Source organism: Opisthocomus hoazin, chromosome 5 (genome assembly GCF_030867145.1).
Source record: "Opisthocomus hoazin isolate bOpiHoa1 chromosome 5, bOpiHoa1.hap1, whole genome shotgun sequence".
Taxonomy (NCBI): Eukaryota; Metazoa; Chordata; class Aves; order Opisthocomiformes; family Opisthocomidae; genus Opisthocomus; species Opisthocomus hoazin.
Window position 1 is genome coordinate 61,629,199 of NC_134418.1, and position 20,405 is coordinate 61,649,603.

Genomic DNA, 20,405 nt, shown 5'->3' on the forward strand with positions numbered 1-20,405 from the left:
AGCTTAAAATACTTCCAAAGGTCTCTATTCCTTCCACTTTTCCAAGTTGTGCAATGGAAAAACCCAACCCCTCCAGTCCGCAGAAACATTTGCAGTGGACATCAATCTGTTCAGAGGACCAATTCCATCAGAAAAGCATGTCGGTCAGTGGCACAAACTGCAAGCCAATTGCAATTGTTCTAATCAAGCAGTTACAAAATACTGGGCTTTTATATGTGGTTTAGAATTCACCTTTGAGGTTCGAAACTTCTCTGATTCAATAAGCATTGCAAAAGCCGAGAATGAGTTTACTCAGTACAATTGTTACTCCTGTAGCCCCCCAAGAGGTCAACCATTTTACTGATTTCTGCAAATCTCATCTCGATTTTGACAACACAACCACATATCCCATTTTTAACACGATCAGGAGCTCTACTACTGGGACAGTTTTGTACAATTCAGATTGTTTCTACTGCAGAGCAGGGATTTAATTGTTTCTCATACTATAACCTGTGAAGGTGCAATGAAATTAGAGCTTCATGCATGAGAAGATTATTCAAGGAGTCGGAGAGACTCAAAAGAAAAACAGACAGAGCTAAGATAAAAGCAACTTTTATTAAAATACTCTTCAAGCTTCAGAAAGCATAAATTAATGAATGTGTAGCTACTATAATACATTATTTTACAGGAGAACCATAGGGCCATGAAAGCTTTTATAAACACAATAAAACCTATGAACTTCACTCTGTAATAAATAAATACGACCGTCTTATCTTGTTCTTGTTAGAGGATGTGTTGAAGCTCTTACAGGTACACAGCAATATTCCACTCAATTTCTTCTATGTTTTCCACAATATGAACATACTACTAGTTTAAGCAGCAGAATCTTTATATTGACCTTGCACTTCGATTCGCAACATAGGATCTTTTTTTTCCATTTATTTTTTATTTGCTTAAAAGCAGTCTGTCTTCTTACTCTACTTTGTAAAACATTTACAGACACTCTAAAATTGATCTGCTGAAAATCTAGTGAAATCCAAGATAATTATCCTGGGAAGTACACTAGTTGGAAGTAAGTGTATACAGTCCCTCTTCATCATCTTCCCCCAGCCCCAAAAATCGAAGTAATACAATTTCTTATTCTTTTGTTCATAATTTTGTGCTTTCTAACAACCTACAGTAACTCTAACTCAGCAATGCAAATGACTCCTTTAGGGCAAAAAAAAGAACTGCAACAGCCACTTTCTCCCCCACTTTGGGAGATTCAGTCACCCAAGTTGTTCTGTTTTAAATACATATTTTTCGTCAACTAGCACAAGAACATTTTCATCTCATTTTGTACACACCAGTAGGAAAGTGTTAGAAAAGTATAGAAAAGGCTAGAATTTCTCTCGCAGTAAGGCTAGGGAATACATTTTCTCTCTTTTTTTTTTATTTTTTCAAAGCAGATGGAAAAGAAGAAAGGAAAGAAGTGTTTGTATTTCGCTTTTGCAACTTGGGTAAAATCACTGGACATTAAGAACACGTGCTGAGACTTCATGGTGCCAGTCACGTAATTTTGTATATTTGGGGCTAAAGACGTGGAGGGGAACCTTTTCCCTGTGGAAAGAAGTGACAGAAGAAAAATAAGAAAGAAAGAAAAAAAGAAAGAAACTTTGTCCTAAGTAGTTTAACAAGCGAGCATGCAATCTCCATGCACTATTCCTCTCTGAACACTGCCTTCCTCTCTGTCAAAACCTTGGATCCAATGTTAGGCAAAGTCAGTAGAACAACTCCCACTGACTGCAAGAACCATCAGATTTAGCCACTGGTCGGTCCTCATTTTGAACAATGCTTATCCCAAAGCAAGGAAACAGCTGACCCTCATTCACAGTCCAGAATGGTAATACTTTCCAGCTATGCCTTGCAATCTGATCCACATTCGCAAATCAAAAATGCCTGGTTAGATTTAGGAAAATGAAAACATGTCGACAAGCTGACCTCGTACAGAAAACCAACTCGGTCCAAGTTTACGGAAAAATCTCAAACTCCTGCACAAACATTAATCCTGGACTGCACCAACAGATTTAAAAAGGTTGGTCTATGCAGAAAAAGATCTTGATTTTTACATGCTGTAGTAGTATGCAAAAACACAAGCAACATTTAAAAAACACCCGGATGTCACACAAATGCACCAAACGCTACCAGTTAAGAATTAAGACATGCAAAGTTTTAAAGTAAAAAAAAAAAAATGTAAAACATCAACTCACTTAGTCTTCTTTGCAGCTTCATGTTCTGGTTCTTTCACTGCAAGAAAACAGAAATATTTTATTTTGTAAAGCACTAAAAGCACTGTAACACTGTACACTGAGATTCTCCCCTGTGCCAATGCATTCACCACAGCAGGAAATTACAACAAGTCTCTTTAGGACTCCTCGATTCTAAATATGCCCCAATGGAAATGAGGTATGTCTATAAACGTCAGGACTCCCTTTGCCAGCAGGACTGCTGAAAGGTGGCTCTGCTGGTCTCTGTCCGTTCCCTTGGCCCACTCTCCATGCTGGCACTGCAAAAGGTGAGCTGAGAAGGGGAAGACAAATGGAAGCTGGGATGAATTCCTCTTGGATGAACATCCAGTGGGTTTATATTGGGTAATAATCCAAGCATCTCTCTGCAGCCAGGCTGTGATCCATCAAGGTGCTAGAGGACTGCGCACGGGATAACTCTTTCATCAATGACTTAGAGAGCGAGATCGAGTCCACCCTCAGCAAGTTTGCAGGCGACACCAAGCTGAATGGTGCAGTTGACACACCAGAAGGATGGGATGCCATCCAGAGGGACCTGGACAAGCTTGAGAAATGGGCCTGTGTGAACCTCACAAGGCCAAGTGCAAGGTCCTGCATCTCAGTCAGGGCAACCCCCGCTATCAATACAGGCTGGGGGATGAGGGGATTGAGAGCAGCCCTGTGGAGAAGGACTTGGGGGTACTGGTGGATGAAAAGCTTGACATGAGCCACCAATGTGCGCTCACAGCCCAGAAGGCCAACTGTGTCCTGGGCTGCATCAAGAGAAGCATGGCCAGCAGGTCAAGGGAGGTGATTCTGCCCCTCTGCTCTGCTCTGGTGAGACTCCATCTGGAGTCCTGTGTCCAGCTCCGGAGCCCTCAGCACAAGAAGGATATGGAGCTGTTGGAGTGGGTCAGAGGGCTGGAGCACCTCTCCTGTGAGGAAAGGCTGAGAGAGTTGGGACTGTTCAGCCTAGAGAAGAGAAGGTTGCAAGGAGACCTTATAGCAGCCTTTCAGTACCTGAAGGGGGTCTGTAGGAAAGATGGAGAAAATCTTTTCAGCAGGGCTCGTTGCGATAGGACAAGGAGCAATGGCTTTAAACGATGAGAGTGCAGACTTAGACGACATATCAGGAAGAAATTGTTTACGATAAGAGTGGTGAAACACTGGAACAGGTTGCCCAGAGAAGTAGTGGAGGCCCCATCTCTGGAAACATTCAAGGCCAGGTTGGACGGGGGTCTGAGCAACCTAGTGTAGTCAAAGATGTCCCTGCTCACTGCAGGGCGGTTGGGCTAGATGACCTCTAAAGGTCCTTTCCAACCCAAAGCATTCTATGACTCTATGATAATGTAAATTCTCAACCCTGATTTTAAGTTTGGCAAATCTAGTTGCAGTCACTTTCTTACAGTATTTGTCAACATCACTAATTCATCGGTACTGGATGACCTGACATTCAGGTCCCATATTCTGCCCTTACAAGGATTAACGAAGCGAATCCAAAGACAGACAATGATCTATTAATAGACTAGTGCAATGCAGGACCACAGAACAATCAGGTAACTGTCCACATTCAGAATATTTATCACTCATAGACAATAATCCTTATTTGGGGAGCTGTTATCATTGACTTCTAGAGTAATTCTGCCAGTGAATCGACAGTTGATTTAATCAAATCTGCCCCCGGGGAGGGGGTCTGACTTCCTTACGGCCTTCTTTATTGTAGCACTAGCTGTGAAAAGCAGAAGAATGAAATAATCACCTCTACATTAGCTGCCTCAGCCTGAACACGACTGAGCTCAAAATCTCCTGAAGGCACTTCCCACAGTTTTTACACACATCACAGTTCTCAGCCAATGAATTATAATTGGTAGCATAATATGAAATTAAAGTTTTACCATAAAAATATATGACTAGGAATGACCTTCTCCACATCATCTGTTCCAGTCCACAGTACAAGTAATCACACCACAGTATAAGCAGAGGATTGCAACATGACCTGGGAATAAACTGAGGAACTATGGACTTCTGCTGTCTGGACTGTCAAAGATTTTCTATGTGCCTGAAAACACCTTAATTTTTCTGGAGTGTTAAATTTAAAAAGGAATGGTGCCATTTTGGTGATACGGGAGGGGAAAGAAACAACAAATACGTATCTGCCAAAACCTTTGGGAGTAGAAATGGTAATTTTAAGATTTATCTAGAATGTATTAATATTCAACTCAATCAGGAATTATGTCCAGTAATGTGTATGTCCTGTGCTATTTAGCAACTGCAAGAGTTTTAGAAAAATATTTTCCTACTACAGCCTTCTCAAACTTTTTTTCTTCTACAGAGTTAACCAAAATTCTGCTTACTGGATTTTTTATCCAAGAGGGAAAACACAAGAGATGTGACTGAATCCTTTCTCTATTTCCCCCCACCCCTAGCTTTTAAAAACACCTAGCTCTCCAAGGCCATTACTTTTATTTCTTCTACATCAAACGACTCACTATGATCAGTGCCGGTGATTTGGGCAAGGATGCGGAAAGAGCGGGACTGGGTGGTGCCTGTCCGGGGGTGCCAGTCTTCGGTGTCTTCAATCAGCCGCTTCTTGCTGGCATCGCTGTGGGTGGGCGTGTGGTAAAACTCTGTGTAGGTATCCACAATGTGCTTCCGCGGGGGGCTGCATCAAGGAGAAGAAAGAACAGTGAGCAAAAAGCTTCACAGACCACCTGGGCTGGGGTAGCTACAAAGACATGGGCAGAACGGTGACTTTTCACAATGTTTAAAGGCAGCGGCTGCGTTTGGATGCAGACAGGCAGCAGTGAGCTCTACAGGCACACGTGAACACATTTAGTTCTCTGAACCAAACACAGCTGTACAATTACTCTAACCCAGCTGAAATACTTTTCCTTGTTTCAGTGCTGGAACACTCGAAACAGTAAAAGACAGTATTATCAAGACATTTACATGTTTAAGCCTTTACCGTTTGGGTGGGTTTTTCCTTGGAGATGACAGAGTAGGACAGCAAGAGAAAGTTTTCCCAGCATAAACAGGAAAAGGAGAAAAAGAAAACAGGAAATAAAGTCAGAAAGTTAAACAGAAGTGCAGCTAATTATTCTATTGAATTAGTTTTGTGCGAAAGGGCACTGAAATCCAATTAATAGCAACATTCACATTCTACTACCAAAACCACAGGACAGAACCCCCATACCTAAACTTCAACTCACAGAAATTTCCTTACAGGAGTAAGAGGGGAATTTGTTTGGTTTGGTAAATCAAGGTAGTCTGCATAGTTCAGACCAGGTGCCCCGGACAGATTTTCCTCTTCGTTCACAAGGCCCAAAGCACTAGGGCCACCCAGCACATGCCAAGTCTTTTCCAGCTGGCAAAGCCGGATCAGAACCAGGCCATTTGAAAGTGTAGGTAGAGATGTTCTGGAGCATAACGTGAAAATATTGATGCTCACTACCCTCTCTGGAAGTCAAAGAAGTGGGGAAATTCTCCCCATAGCAGCCTACATGCTGTTAGCAACCCTTGTGCTAGCAGACTTGCAAGAATGTGGGGTTTTAAAACGTTGCTTTCAGTAACTGATATAAAAAACATGCAGTTGCACTAATCAGTTTAGGAAAAAATAACCGAAGATTCACACTATATATATATTACTCCTAAAGTTTATATTAATTATCCCAACACTTTAATCATTAAGACCCTTTAAACATACAGGGATTTTTTACAGAATTTACAGGAGATTAACTGTTAAAATCTAACCCTTAAGATACAACAACTCTACCAAAAAATCCCTTTAAAAGTAACTTCCATTTTTGCCACTACATCTGCTCTGTGTTTTTAATGCCCAAAGTGTTTCTGGTAACGACAGGTGGAAAATATGAATGAGAATGATGTAAGTTATTAATTGTCAACAAGTAAGAATTAGGCCCATTCAGTTGAATGCATTAGTACATACTTTAGCTTAAAAGAATACTTAATACTTATAAGAATGATGTGAAAGGTATTATACAAAATGATAGCAAAAGACTGCATTTACTGACACACAGTATTAGTGAAGTACACCGACCTATCGAGGTTACTAAAAGGGGAAGGGGTATAGAAACAAAAAAAGTGGTATATCCAGAACAGAGTACAAGAAGTACAGAGAAGAATGAAGTAAAGCATCAAAACAGTTAATGGCAAAAATAAAATTTCAAAATTAAAGCAGTAATTAAAGGTGTACACCTACATGGAAATGTAATTATTTACATGCAGTTGCCTTCATTCTAGCGACTACCAGAGTGAAATAAGTAGTCTCTCATATTTGTTGAAAGTGGTATTATAAACAAAATATCCTGCTGACTTCTCTTGTGGATCCTGCTGGTCCCTTTTATAGGACTTCAGAGCCTACTGGCAATGACTCCTTGAGGCAACAAGGTGGTGCCAGAGACAACGGGAAATCTGACAAGACAGGCTCTCCCCTTAACTCAGCCTTGAGGCAAGGGGAGAGAAGACAATAAAACCTCAATCATATTTATCAACCCTAACATGTACAAATCACAGTACGTGGATGTTGCTTATTTTTGTTGTATGAATTCAGTATCTGGTGCTTCATTCCATAGTCCTCAAATCATTTTTTGCTTTTATACTGTATTTCACCATTCACTAGTTGTATTACTAATACCAATTAGCTATAGGTGCACCAAGATTTACAAATACACACAAACACCACACAAATGTTTTGTGGAATAAAAAAAAGCTGCAAAATTTAACAGAGTGAAAAGCAAGATCACATCATGTCCAATGCAGACAAAACCATTTACTACACTAAGAAGTTACTAAGAAAAGCTGAAGCTGTTTTGCAAAATTTAAATATAAAACTCTGCAAGAGCTATAATTTTGCAAAACAAATGTACATGCTGGTTATTCCAACAGGAAAAACGACCATAATTCAACTCCAGTGCTGTCGATACTAACTTTGTCACTGTTGTTATCTGCAAGGGAAAAAAAGTATTTGATGTGTTAATACATTCTTTGCTTTTTGAAATATTAACAGGAGTTTCCAAATCCACACTCTGGTAAAGCCATATATCATGTAAGGCAAACTCACAATCACCAAGAGAACCTACAAGGGAAAAATTTAGCCCAGTTGAGCTTAAATTGAGTAAAGTCTGTGGACACCTTACCTGTTTTAAGCAGCAGGCACACTTTCATGCGAGAGTTGGCAAGAAGGTCTTGATAAAAGCATAAATACATGCAGCCTAGTGAAGGCAAAATTGTTTTCTTTCTAAGCCAAGACTAAACAAGGGAAACAAAACTTCCTTCCCCTTCCTGAAGGGAAGGCAAATAGTTTATATCCTGAACATGGTTTGAGGGGAGTCAGGAGGAAGGGAGAAAATTCTGGGTAGGACAAGGTGCATATCTGAAGAACAGCACTTGCTCAGCAGTGCTATCTATGAAGGCGGCAAAAGATGCTTTTTTTTTTTTTTTTTGACAAAATGAATAATACAACACATAGAAGCAAAACTGTATTTATTTCAGACTGATAAATTATTCCAAACTTCAGTGATTCTGGATATTTCATAAATGTCATTGATTCCACTTTAAATAGGGAGATAGGTAAGCATCATTGTAGAAATGTAATTTTCCTAAGTAAAACTAAGCAAGTAGTGTAGTGGCAGTCCAATATAATCACTTTAGCAATTTTTGTTTGCTTGTTTTTGTTTTTTTTTACCTTAAGACTGCAAGACAGTTAGACAGCCCAAACACACCATTGTTAGAAAGATGGCAAAATGAAGTAGGTTTTTACAGCTCTAAACGTTTTCAAGCTTTCCCAAACTATATCTAGAAGGCTGGCAGTGAGGCAGGGATTTCTTCGCCTGTCAGCTGTGGTACTCTTCAGTCTGTATTATTCATCCCCTAACCATAAGGCAGGGCATGAAACAGTGCTCACCTACTCATCCTATCTTAATTGCCAAGTTCTTACTCTACGCCTGCAGCACTTCCTTCCAGTAGACTTCATTTTGTTGCTATTGTTCATCTTTTTCAGTACCAATTGCTGCTTTAGAGTACTCCTTACACAGTGTTTGCTAAAACAGCATTCCTGGAAAGACAGAGTCAGTTTGCCAAAGTGTATTCAGTGAGTCTACCAGCACTGAGCAAGTCCTTGGGATCTCCCTATTTCGCAAGTCCTTGGGGTCTCCCCATTTCATCCCATTTCTATGCAGTGTGGACTGCTGCCATCAGCTGTTTAAGAAAGGGCTGGAAGTTACCATAATAACGGTATGATACAAAATACATACGGACTGCGTTATACGAGTCTACACATGGAAAACATTTGTACTGCAATGTAACAGGAATAGGAAGCTACGTAAGTTTTGTTTCCCCTCCATGAGAAGCACAACTGAAACTGCAGTTTATTCTGTATTTTGGTTGACATGGATGTTTACCTTTCTGTAGAGTTCTTCCTACACTTTCTGCACTGAGAGAGTATCAGAGGAGAGAGGCACTAGGCCTATTCCTCCAGCCCCTTTCCTTTGAGGGATGGGAAATAGTAATCACAGCTTTTAGATTTTAAGCACAGGTTTTACGTTCTTAAGATCAAAGAGAAACCTACAGTTCCCCTCCTGCCCTTTTTATTACTCAATTCAATCCACTGGACACCGCTGCTGGGCACGGAGGCCAACTGGCATGTGACTGCTCGCGCCCAGCCTCCGGCACAGCAGCCACTGGGAACCGGTCCCTGGGTGCTGCAGCTCCCCAGCCCTGCCTAGGAATTTCTGGGAGAGCCCGAGGTGGCCTGGGCCAAAAGCATGCTGCTGAAACAGGGCAGCAGTGCAGGTCCGAGTGCCCAGGATTCTGCTCGGCTCGGTTTAATTTACTAGTCTATTGTTTACTAGCCTAGATGCCACACCAGATACAGTATAAGCCTTTTATGCAGCCTTACTGTCCCTTAAATGTTACGTCTCCAATATCCACTTTAACACAATTATTTGAATACGAAAATGACTCAAATTTTAAATCTGTGTTGCTTTTTTAGGATAAAAGTAACATTTAAAGTTGAGGTATTTAACTATAATGTTACAAAAAATCTGCTCCACCTTGCCAGCTTCCTTGCACGCATCTTAAAGTTTCTCGTGTGTTGTGCAAAGAAGTCATGCAACATCTGTCCCTTTGCCTCCCTTCTAGGACCTTTCTTCACCGGTCCTGCTGGGCCCACGGTTGGTCTTTCAGAGCATCTCATTCCTGGCCATGGCAACACCCGCCGACCCTTCTTGACAGACTGCTCTGCATTTTTGAGTGCCTGCTGCTTTCAGTCACCGTATCGGGAGTCAAAATACACAGTGAGACACGGACATCAAAATTAATACTGGGCTTGTTGTAAGGTCCAAAACACATCGTGTAACCCACAACCCATCATGTAAAGGCATTTTGTGGCCCTTACTCAGTTTAGCTGTGACACTCTATAAACTGATATAATGTCACATCCGAGAAAAATCATCACAGGAAGTATGGTTTGGCCCTTTGAAGCACCGCTTTTAAAATGCAAGTCCTTCTTGAGAGACTCGCTTCAGAGGATTAAATGACTCCTCCGAGCTGTTTTTCACTCAGCCCTTAAACAAGCCCAGCTTTTTTCCTGCGAGGAAAGACCCTCACAGCAAAAAAAATCCCACCTACCCATTTTGCTGTTTACTCTCCCCCTGGTTCTCTCTGAATCCTCGTCGCGGCCCCTCGGCCACATCCTGGGCGCCGTTGCCGGCGGAGGGGCTCGGGGCGGCACTGTGCGTGGTGGGCTGCCGTGGGACATTAACCGCAGGTTTAGCAGCGCTCGGCACAGGCAACTGCTGCTCAGTGTTAGGCTTGGCGTTAACATGCAGTCCAGGCACAGCGAACGGGGCCGGGGCCGCAGCGGCCGCCTGGGCTGGGGTGAAGGCGGAGGACGGCGATGGGATGGAGGTGACCTTGGAGGACGTTACGGCTCCAAACGGCCTCGGTGTCTTATTGTAAGCCACACACGCCGTGGCAGTGACTTTGGGTGCAACAGCAGAGGCAATGGGCACAGGCTTAACTACTTCTGTAGGTTCTCCCTATGCGAGATGAAAAACAAAAAAGAAACACACAAAACCACACCAAACACATGCATGTTCCTCAGCAGGGATTTTTGCTGCTCTCGGGGGGGCGGGGAACCCGCCTAGCGTGAAACCAAGAAGCAGAAAAGCAAGCTTTACCGAGACTGCAGTCAGGAAATGTATGGAAAACAAGCCACGAATTTTAGGAAAAAGAACACTCCAGGCATGCACAATCAATATGAGACCCCACCATGCTAACTCCTCTCATCATACCCAAAGCAGACACCCCACAAATCAAATTCAAGACAAACTGAGGAACCACTCTATCGCAAAACCCACTGGGTTAACTCATGTGGAAGAAATTAGTGTTTTTTATAAAAATCCACATTCCACCTCTCAAACCCAATTTGAGATATGCACGTTCCTCATACACAAACAGCATGTGCGGGTGTACACACGCACACTGTATATATCGGTCTGTCGATACAGCCCGTAAGAGCAGAACTAGAGCCCTGGAGCTCATTTGTTAGAGGCTGGTGCTTTGGGGACTCAGTGAGCTTTTCCAGTTGCACTCCATCAATGTGACCCAACGTCTTCATATAGCCTTGTCAGATCAAAATGCTCAAAAAAATGCGATTACCACCCTCCAAGGAGCTAGGTTTTAACATGGTGGTTCCCACACTGTGGCCTTTCATATCACAGTCAGCAGAACAGTAATATACTATACATCATTTACGTCCACTGGAGAGGATTTTCAAGTACAGGCCATTTGTAAGCATTTTCAACTTTGCAAACAGCCTTCTTATCACAAAAGGGGGGGGTTGAAAGTATTACTTGAGGATGTAACATTAGAAGAACTCGGGAAAGTGAGGGGAATTGTTCTCTGAAGCTCTAATATTTATATAAGCTTCTTTCAAATACAAAGGAAGATTTCAGTGCCCATTAAAAAAACAAACAAAACAACACCCCCCCACCAAAAAATCCTACTACTGTTTCTCCCAGAGACAGAGGAAAAACTTCAGCAACATCTTTCTAAAAAAATGTTCAGAGTTCAAAGCTAACATTTATTCACTTTTTTTTTTTTTTTTTTTTTGATAAATCATTTGCCAGGTCTCAGTTCTTTTGGGAGGTCGTGGGGAACTCACAGACTCAAATGCTGCAATACTCTTAATGTAACACATGGAAATCAAGCACGTTATATTGAAAGGAAGGTTGGAATGACAGTGCTTATCACAACAGGGTTTGACAGATGGGCAACAGTGTCACATGCTACATTTCTTGGTTGTGACGATGAACATACCTTTGTAACATGAACAAGATCAGGTTTTTGTATAGAAGCCACTCTGGAAGAGGAAAAACATACACGTAATCATAAAAAAAAGTTCTTTAATATTTAAGCATTTCCCTTTTCCAGCTCACCACATCCACTCACAGATAAATCAAATACTTCATTTTGTTTCTTCTAAAAAAAAGGAAAGGTTTTTCTAAAGGAAACAAGAAGCATTCAAGTTAAACCTACAACATTGTTGTTATACAAGAACAAGGCAAATACAAAGTGGATGAATTTATCCGGACACAACGTTAGGAACTCCAACATCTATCATCAATTACTATTTGATTTTTAAATTCAAAATACCATATTACTAGTTAGGAGACTTCAGCTCCAATTTCTTATGAAAGTATGGAAAACAGTAAGCAAACTACATTACTTAACTCAAATGCTCAGGTCAGATAAATTGCATTTTAAACAGCGCATAACCTTTATTCAGGCTTAAAACAGAAAGCTTCCTTTTAGAACAACAACACCAAAAATCCTTCTGAGGGACTTAGCAAGTTAAATAATACAGAAACTTTTTGCACAGCTTTTGGTCTTCAAAGGTGAGGTTAAAGTGACTTGAACTCCACAGAAGATTGCAAAAAAGTTTCTTCCAAACAAACAATGGGTACATTGAAACTACTGCGGGGTGGTGGGAAGGGAAGGAAGTATCACAAGGGAAAGGATGAAGGAGATAGAGAATTGAGATTTTGTTACACCTACAGTGAACTGGCAACATGTTACAAGTAAAGGCATCTCATTTCATTGTTTTTTTCAGATTTTCATATACCTACATGAAAAAAAACACACACAAAAAAAAAAAATCAAAAAAAAAGGCAATAAACCTGACACTAACATTTTGTCTGCAAACATTGACACTTGAGTCTTTTCATGCTGTTTCATTAGAAAAGTGGCTTTCTGCCACATTTTAAAACATTTCTGGCCATATTTGGTAGCTACTCAGAAAAGCTGGCACCCTTAACGACCCAAGAACCAGCAATGGTATCCTGCCTAAATCACACAATCCTGATTTCCAACAAACCTTTTAAACAGGGTTGTGAAGAACTGAAGCTGGTTTCTCATTTTACAAAAGCTAATTTGCAAGTGAGGCAAAAAGGTTAGTTTAATTGGAGATCAGCTAACAGAGGCTACAATTCAAAGGACTTCTATTGTATAAATCAGCTTTTCTATTTCTACTAGGAAAACGTGGAGAGCTAGATTTGAATTAGGCACACTTAGTCCATTTAAAAACTCCTTTCTTTTTTACTTTCCTTTTTCCCTCTTTTTTCCTTTTTACTCATTATATTCCAAATGTTTACTTCTTCCTTCAAAGCCATTTGCCCCTCAGGGCTCATCAGATTCCAGCAATAGTAATCCTGGTGCAGGGTTCAGTAACTAGCTTCCAAAAAGGGAGATGCACTTAATCCACATGATATGTTGGCATAAGAAAAAATGAAAACAAAAAAAACCCCAAAACATCACATGAAAAGATCATCTTCTGCACCTCGCCTTCACCATTTGTGCCTCACCGCTGACACACATTACGTCCACATCAACAGTGATTCTCAACAGAGCGAGGGCTTTGTCCGCTCCAAGGAGCGGGTCTGCTCTCCCCTTTCTCACAGGGTTCGAAGCCTCCCAGCACACTGACCTCCAGCTCGTCGAAGCGCTGGGGCGTGTCATTAATCACTCTTAATTGCAGAGCTGTCAGTTTGCAGCAAGAAAAGCAACGAGAAGAAAAAAAACAAAATGCCAACACATATAGAAACCTTTCTTTCATTCTGAAGACCACAGTCAGAAGGAAACACGCATCTTACTCCATATCTTAGGAATACTTTTTTAAATAAAGTAATTTGGAATGCTTTGTGTATTTATTTAGCTGATCTAACAGTAAAAAGTAGAAAGACAGACATTCATAATTCACGTCAACTGCCATACTTCACGCTTGAGAAAAACCTTCTCTTTGCTAATGCTGGACCTTGAAGTTCCAGACTTATAAAAGGAATATACTTAATTTCTGTTTTATTTTTACAAAATAATCAAAATTGAGTTTGCAATGGATGAGATTGCTCTGCATTCATCAATATTGCACTGAGCAAAAATTATTTCAAATCACTATTTCCAGATGATCTGAAGATATACTCTTCAAAATTAATCTTCAAAAATACCATACAAAAAGAAGAAAAAGAAAAAAAAGGGTGGAAAAAAGGCTTGATAAAAGAACATTGGGAACGTTTCAGTTAACACTGGAGTCAGACAGCACATTAGTTTATTTCCCCCAAACGTACTTGAAACGAGGACATAAATTTGTGTGTCCCAGACATACTTCAAACAGTCTAACTTGGCCTTGCTGACTTCAGACCATAATCAGCCTAAAATCAGTGATTTATCCTGTATTGGATAAAGAAAATGCTCACCCAGCAAACTAAGCCACCATTCAGATGAATGTGAAAAATGCATGGTGGTTAGACAAGACAGTACAAAAGGAAATGCTCACTTCAAGCTGAAAACAAAAACACATCCATCACATACATGTAAAAAAATACTTCCTTCAGGGCTATTTCCCTTAGGATTTTGATGGATATTACCAAATTGCATAGCAAAAAAATAATTAAACCGCATAATCTTGTACATTTCCTTAGCTGTTAGCACTTCGCTTGCCACCTAGCAATTAAACACATCAGGATTTCATGCTGCTTTGGTCACACTGAATGTATGAATAACTGATGACAAAGGCTTTCAAAATGAGATGACACACTTACCCCGTTACTACTTCATTACTACTTACTAGAAAAGTAGGATGGCTTGAAGTAGGATGTTTTCTGAATGATTTAAAACTAGCAGTTCAGTACACTAGCTTATGTAATATTTTCAATAACATACAAACAAAGCAAAGACATAAAAGCTCGGTATAAACGCTTATTATAAACAACTCACAGGGAAGACCTTGGCAAACGGTTACAGTTTCAAGCTTCATATGAATTATTATAGACAACAAAAATAGAAGCAGCAGCCATCACTTACCAACAGCCTAATACTGAAAATGAAAGCGCGCAAAGTTTTTGCACAGGCTTCTACATCAAAGTTATTTATTCTTTCAGAAAAAAAAGCTATATTTAGCGTGTGTAAACAATTCATTTCGACCAAACATGACCAAATTTGCTCTCTAAACATACCACAAACCACTTCTCTCTGATGAATACTTTTGTGACATTTAATGCAATTCAAAACATTCCAACTTCCAGTACAGCCTTATTAGGAAAATGAATTAGTCTGCTCTTCACTGTGAGCAACATGCCCAGCAAAAACTATTCATTCTTTAAATTCTCCTTTTATTCATTCCCCTTCCAAGTATTTCACCCATGAAAAAAAAGAATGACACAAGCAATATAACAGAATCCTTCCATAATTACTAATATTTGGAAAAAACCCCCACATTATTAAAGCTAAAGCTGCAGTACTTCATGGTTCTGCAATGAGCACAATTTAATACATCATCTCTAAAGATCAATCATCAATGAAAACACTATAATCTCAATAATTAGTGTTATGGAATTAAATTCAATGCAAAGCAGGCTTTTTTTTTTGCCATGTCTCAGCTGTCCTGCGTGTATAACCACACAACAAAGGCCCAAACCTTCAGCCAATAAATCCCTAAAGCTTCATTGAACCTAAAATCCAAAAGGCGTTTCAGCGTTGTCACTCCTCTGAACTCCACTTCACCTCCCATCACCCCCAGTCACTCTGCTCCTTAGTAAAAGCGACTGTGTTACTTTCATAACTTAAAAAACAGATGCTGAACTCAATGGAAAAATCACAAGTAGGTAACTGCACTTATGAGCCCCTCTATAAACAAGGTGAGCATGCAATACCCGCATTAATACAGGTATTGCATTTGGAGTTTTCGTACCTCTGCAACTGAAAGCATTGTTCAAACTCCGGTGTGAGAGAAAACAAGAAGCTGCAAAACCTCTGATCCTGAAACAAAGTCTGCAAGATTTTCCACAAAATTGTATTTGTTGTTCTGAACTGAACCTGTCTAAGAGGAGGAAGGATTTTCTCCCCACCCCTCTCGTTTTTGAAACCAACTCCTTTTTCCTAGCTCCTCAATCAGGATACAGGTTTTGGCAGCAGATACTACACCCCTGAGAAGCCAGCAGTCAGATCTTCCTTCTGAAAACCTGATCTTTTACTGGTTTTGCCATTGTAGTCTGCAGTTCTGTTCATCTGCTTCATTTCATTTCTAGAGAGCAGTCAGTTGACAGGGCAGAAAGCTAAATGCATTCACTTTCCATAAATTAGCCTACTCATACAAAAAGATGACAAGTAGAAAACGTTTAACATCTATAACAAGCCATGACTTCCACTAGGGGTTATCTGAACAAAAACAAATGCAGATGTAATTTAAAGCACAGAAAAAAGAACAATCCAAATGTATTTCTTTTTTCCTTAGACCCAAGCCCTTTCTCCATCACAGACATAACTCATTTCTTACCAACCTTGCTCTGCCTCACAATAATAGAAAAGCAAAAACATTCTTAAACTTGCTTCTTGTTGCAACTTCTACACCATCAGAAATGGATGCCTTGCACACACTAACATAGCATACAACTACATTTCCCACAGTTTCATACACACTGCCAGTCGGCAAACCAGCGCTTCGGCAACCCTCCCAAGACAAGCACCTGTGGCCTAGAGACTGCAGACCTCTGCACATCCCAACACACGGCAAAGCAGAGGTAGCAAAATTATCACTAGGTAGTACTCCATCCGAACTGGAATCTGTTTGCGCTCCTTGCAAAAAGGAGATGACTTCTTTATCTCCTTAAGAAACTCAGCAATATTTTCAAATCTATACTCTGGTCATCGTGCTTGGTAACATACCAGCTGACAGCTGTCAACTATGTTTTATGTCTTAAGTCATTCTCTTTGCGCTTGTTTATTATGTTAGTTTTTATTTAGTTGAACATACCAAATTATGACAAATATGGGAATGTTACTTACAAACAGCACTGACCGCCTGCTTAAAAGAACAAATGGCAACTTCAAACCAGAGAGAAGGGATGCATAACGGCACTTCAGATACCATACATCTCCAGCAGTCTTAGTATGAGCATCTCATTCTGCAAACTACTTCTTACACTAAAAATGCACTGTTTCTCCTCTTGCCCTAAAAGCTCAGGCTGTAAACTCCTGATTATTCAGACATTAAAATGCAAACAGTGTGAGACACAGTTGTCTCAGCACTAACAAAATACTGAAAAGAGTTTCTGCGGATGCTCCACTTGTATAGGAAGTGACAGAAAAGGATCTCTTTAGCCAAATGGGCTATTTTTAAACAGCTTTTATCTTTTGGGCTCCATGCTCTTTGATGAGGTATATTTAATGGAGTATGCTGAGAATACTGGTATTTATTTCTCGACAGAGTAGTACCTTGAGATAATACTTAACACTTCATTACATTTAGCCTGGGAATACTAGCTCACAAGTCACTCTCAACTGATTCTACATTTTCAGTAAGTTTAAAGGGGGAGAATTAATATAATGTGCATGTCAGCATTTTACATTTAGTGTACACTACATAATATCTTTACATCCTCACATTGTTCACTCCCCCAGCACATTAGATTATGATGAAGCACTAGGTCAGGTAAAAGCAAGAAAAATTATGTTCTTGCTTTACTGGCTTATTTGATAGTTGGCCAGATCTAACGTAGGTCCCCTCTCTTACATTTAAGTAAGGTTTGGGATTTCACCATCATGTGTTAAAATAAACAGTGCTGACATTTTAGGAGAGAAACAAGCTGCCCTCTGCTTTGGTATTCCTACCCACAAAGGATCAGTTGTTTTCAAGACCTCCCAAAGGCAACCACTGCTCATAGTCTCATTCCTGTGGTCTGTGGCAACCCTACTGAATGCATTTGTAAAGAGAGTTTAAGTGCAGGCAGATAATATTTTATTCTATTAAAGCAAAACCAAAAACCAAACAAAAAAGTTAAAGAAAAAATACCGTGGAATTTATCTCTCTTACCTTTCGACTGCCAGAGACTTTTAAAACCATGCTTCTCGCCCCCGTGAAAGCAGAAGGTTTAGAAACCAAGGGAGGCCATGCACACAGCCATCACCAGAGTAGAGGTCACATCTGCCTGTTCCCACCCGTGACTCCCCTGGTCAGAGCCCAAACAGGTAAAGCACCCCCAGGTACCAAGTATGGCCGGTGCCTCACGCTCCTGTACAGCAGATCACTGCTGGCTGTCCTCAAATTTATAGAGCAGCCTATATACAAGAGGTAGCTCAGCGTGTCTAAACGATCAAGTTCAGTAGGCAGAAAACCCATCTTGCCACTGCTTAACCCCTCACAAGCAATAGTAAAACTAATGTCTTGTATATAAGACCTCCTCATACATTACCTTCAGTGATGGTGGCCATTTCTGTCAGTTATGCCTTGATATAAACTGATATTTTTCTTTTCTTTATGCTTTCCTAAAGCTGTCTTGCCAAGTAACGGTATCCAGATAACAGTCAGGTGCAAGTAACAAGACAAAACAACTATGCCCAGGCTTTTAACAAAGCGGAATTTATACATTTAGTTTTCTTCAGAAGTGCTTATTAGAAACTAATTCTACCACAGCAAGCTACCCTTTAAAAATAACCAGTCTAACGAAAAGCACAGATCTAAATGACTTGCAGACGTAGTCAGTCCTCCAAAGCCCTCAAAAAAAAAAAAAAACAAAGCTGAACTTCATGCTGACTTCACTCTGTCATCAAATATAGGTTATAATTTAGGAGGTTCAACACTAAACACTAAATTGTTTTTTCCAGTGCTTTCCACAATATGGTGACTAACATTGAAATTACCTCCTTTGTCTAAAACACAGCCCAAATAAGCTTGAAAGCACAGTCATAGCTATTTCAACTGGAAATTCATGACAAACAGTTCCTCAACCTCCAACATATGTTTTTTTATCCTTAAGTACATGCTTGGGGATGAGCATTTATATAATTTTTTTCTCTCTCAAATGAAGAATCTGGCAATTTCGAGAGCCATTAGATTATTATCTTTTACTTATGGGAGTTAAGCACATCTCTCCTCTACAAAGCAGCTCACCCATCCACGGCTTCAAGAAAACCTGAGAGAAATGTAGTGGAAGCACAGTTAACCAAATGGCATGAAAGCTCCTTTTCTGAGGTGTTGGGCAGCTGTCACGCAGAAGAGCCATGTCCTTCACTAGGTCACCAGCATGGGAAGCAGTGTCACCTGCCCGCACCCCAGCAGCACTGCCCAGGCGTCTTTGGCCAAACCCCAGCTGTTTCCTCCCACTTCTTATGGACATACGATGCTACGGGAACAACACGAGCAAACTAAAACCACAGCTACTGAATTTCCACCTGTGCTGTTTGGAGCTGTACTCCGCCTCAACCACACGGACATGCGGAGAGCCTGCCGCAACTGCGCGACTGTCAGGAAAACCGTTCAGCCTGGGGCTGGTCCAGAAAAGCCAGGGATGTGGCAGAACCCGTAAAGATACATGAGGCTAAATATATTAACCAGGATGAACTCTGTTGCTTTTAATAGGCTATGCTATGGTTTTAAATTCTATCCAATTAAGGTCAGGAATACCATTAAGCATTTGTCTGACTCCTGAGCCCAACCCACCACCAAACGAGCAGATCTTCCTTCCCATCCAGGCCCTCAGACACCTCTCTCTGCTCCCTCCTACACCACCCCAGCAGCGAGAGTTAAGCATCCACCCTCGGGGTGCACAAGCCCAGGGCCTGGCTGGCAAACTGCTGCAAGTACTTTGTGCCTTTCCACCACAGGGACACCGCAGCCAGCACGTACCTGCACCCATCTTCACTGCAGCGACCGTGTTCAAGGGGCTGCCCCAGCCCTTCCACAGAGGGGACACCACCACAGGGAGCAGTGGCTGCAGACAGCAGGGCTGAAATGCTATAAACTGCATTACAGAATTATTACAGGATCAATTCAATGAACATGCACTTGCCAGAAGGATTTAAGTTTTCCACCACAGGTCCTCACTTTTTGTTGCCCTTTATCATTTCCGTCTATTGTTTTTGTATTTACAGTCACTGGCTTAGCAGTGTATATTGCAGGTCTCACATGCTGAGAAAAGCTACTTCTGTCTCGACATGGCTGTCTGCTACAGCTTTAGATATCTAACAGCTTCAGTGTGAAATAAGCCTCCAACTATTGCATCTAGAAGACCTCACGTTAGCCTGGCCAGCAGGTCTTGCCACACCTTCAAGGGAAAGGCAAGTCAAAGAGCAACTGCCAGAGTATGAGCTGTAGCTGGAAATTCTTTTGTTTACAGCAAGAGCTAGGCAAAAAAGATGAAAAAGCCGCAGTGATCTCAACTAGTTAATTCCTGTAGTCAATAAAGCGGACTAGGAACCAGTTATACTGGAAACTCTGACACTGATTAAGTAAAGGTGCATAAAACAGAGTGCTGTAATTCTTTTGTCATTTGCAACAAGTGAAAAAGAACAGAAAAGTTAATAATCCCATCTGACTCCAACTGATCCAGCTAACTAAGGACTTTTCCCTTCCCGCAGTCTCGCTTTAGAAAAAGTAGGTTTTACCATTCTCAGCTAAAAATACTTAGGGGATAACATTCACAGCACGATCACAGCATACGAAGTAATTAACTGCTTTTGTGGGCAACTAATCACTGATGTAAAACAGATGCAAAACATCTGATGGTCACAAAACCTGTTGAGCTTTTTCACAAAGCTGGAAACATTACTTTGGCTATGAGGCAAGACAAAAGTGAGCGAGCAATGTCTGAC

The 20,405-nt window shown here is 40.8% G+C and overlaps 1 protein-coding gene across 9 annotated transcripts in view; it reads right to left on the reverse strand.

The window, feature by feature from the left end:
• Positions 1-20,405, reverse strand: part of PDLIM5 (PDZ and LIM domain 5) — a 131,908-nt gene that overhangs the window by 47,686 nt on the left and 63,817 nt on the right. Inside the window, exons 4-9 of one of the 9 annotated variants that reach the window (XM_075421493.1) lie at positions 11,583-11,625; positions 9,891-10,006; positions 5,209-5,226; positions 4,733-4,905; positions 2,229-2,265; positions 576-1,578 (exon numbers count right to left, since the gene is read on the reverse strand). In XM_075421493.1, coding sequence (XP_075277608.1) covers positions 1,485-1,578; positions 2,229-2,265; positions 4,733-4,905; positions 5,209-5,226; positions 9,891-10,006; positions 11,583-11,625 — 481 coding nt within the window. In that variant the 3' untranslated portion in view covers positions 576-1,484. Of the gene's footprint in view, positions 1-575; positions 1,579-2,228; positions 2,266-4,732; positions 4,906-5,208; positions 5,227-7,190; positions 7,208-9,890; positions 10,301-11,582; positions 11,626-20,405 lie in introns of those variants that run through there. The other 8 variants (XM_075421492.1, XM_075421495.1, XM_075421491.1 and 5 more) reach the window with 8 other exon arrangements.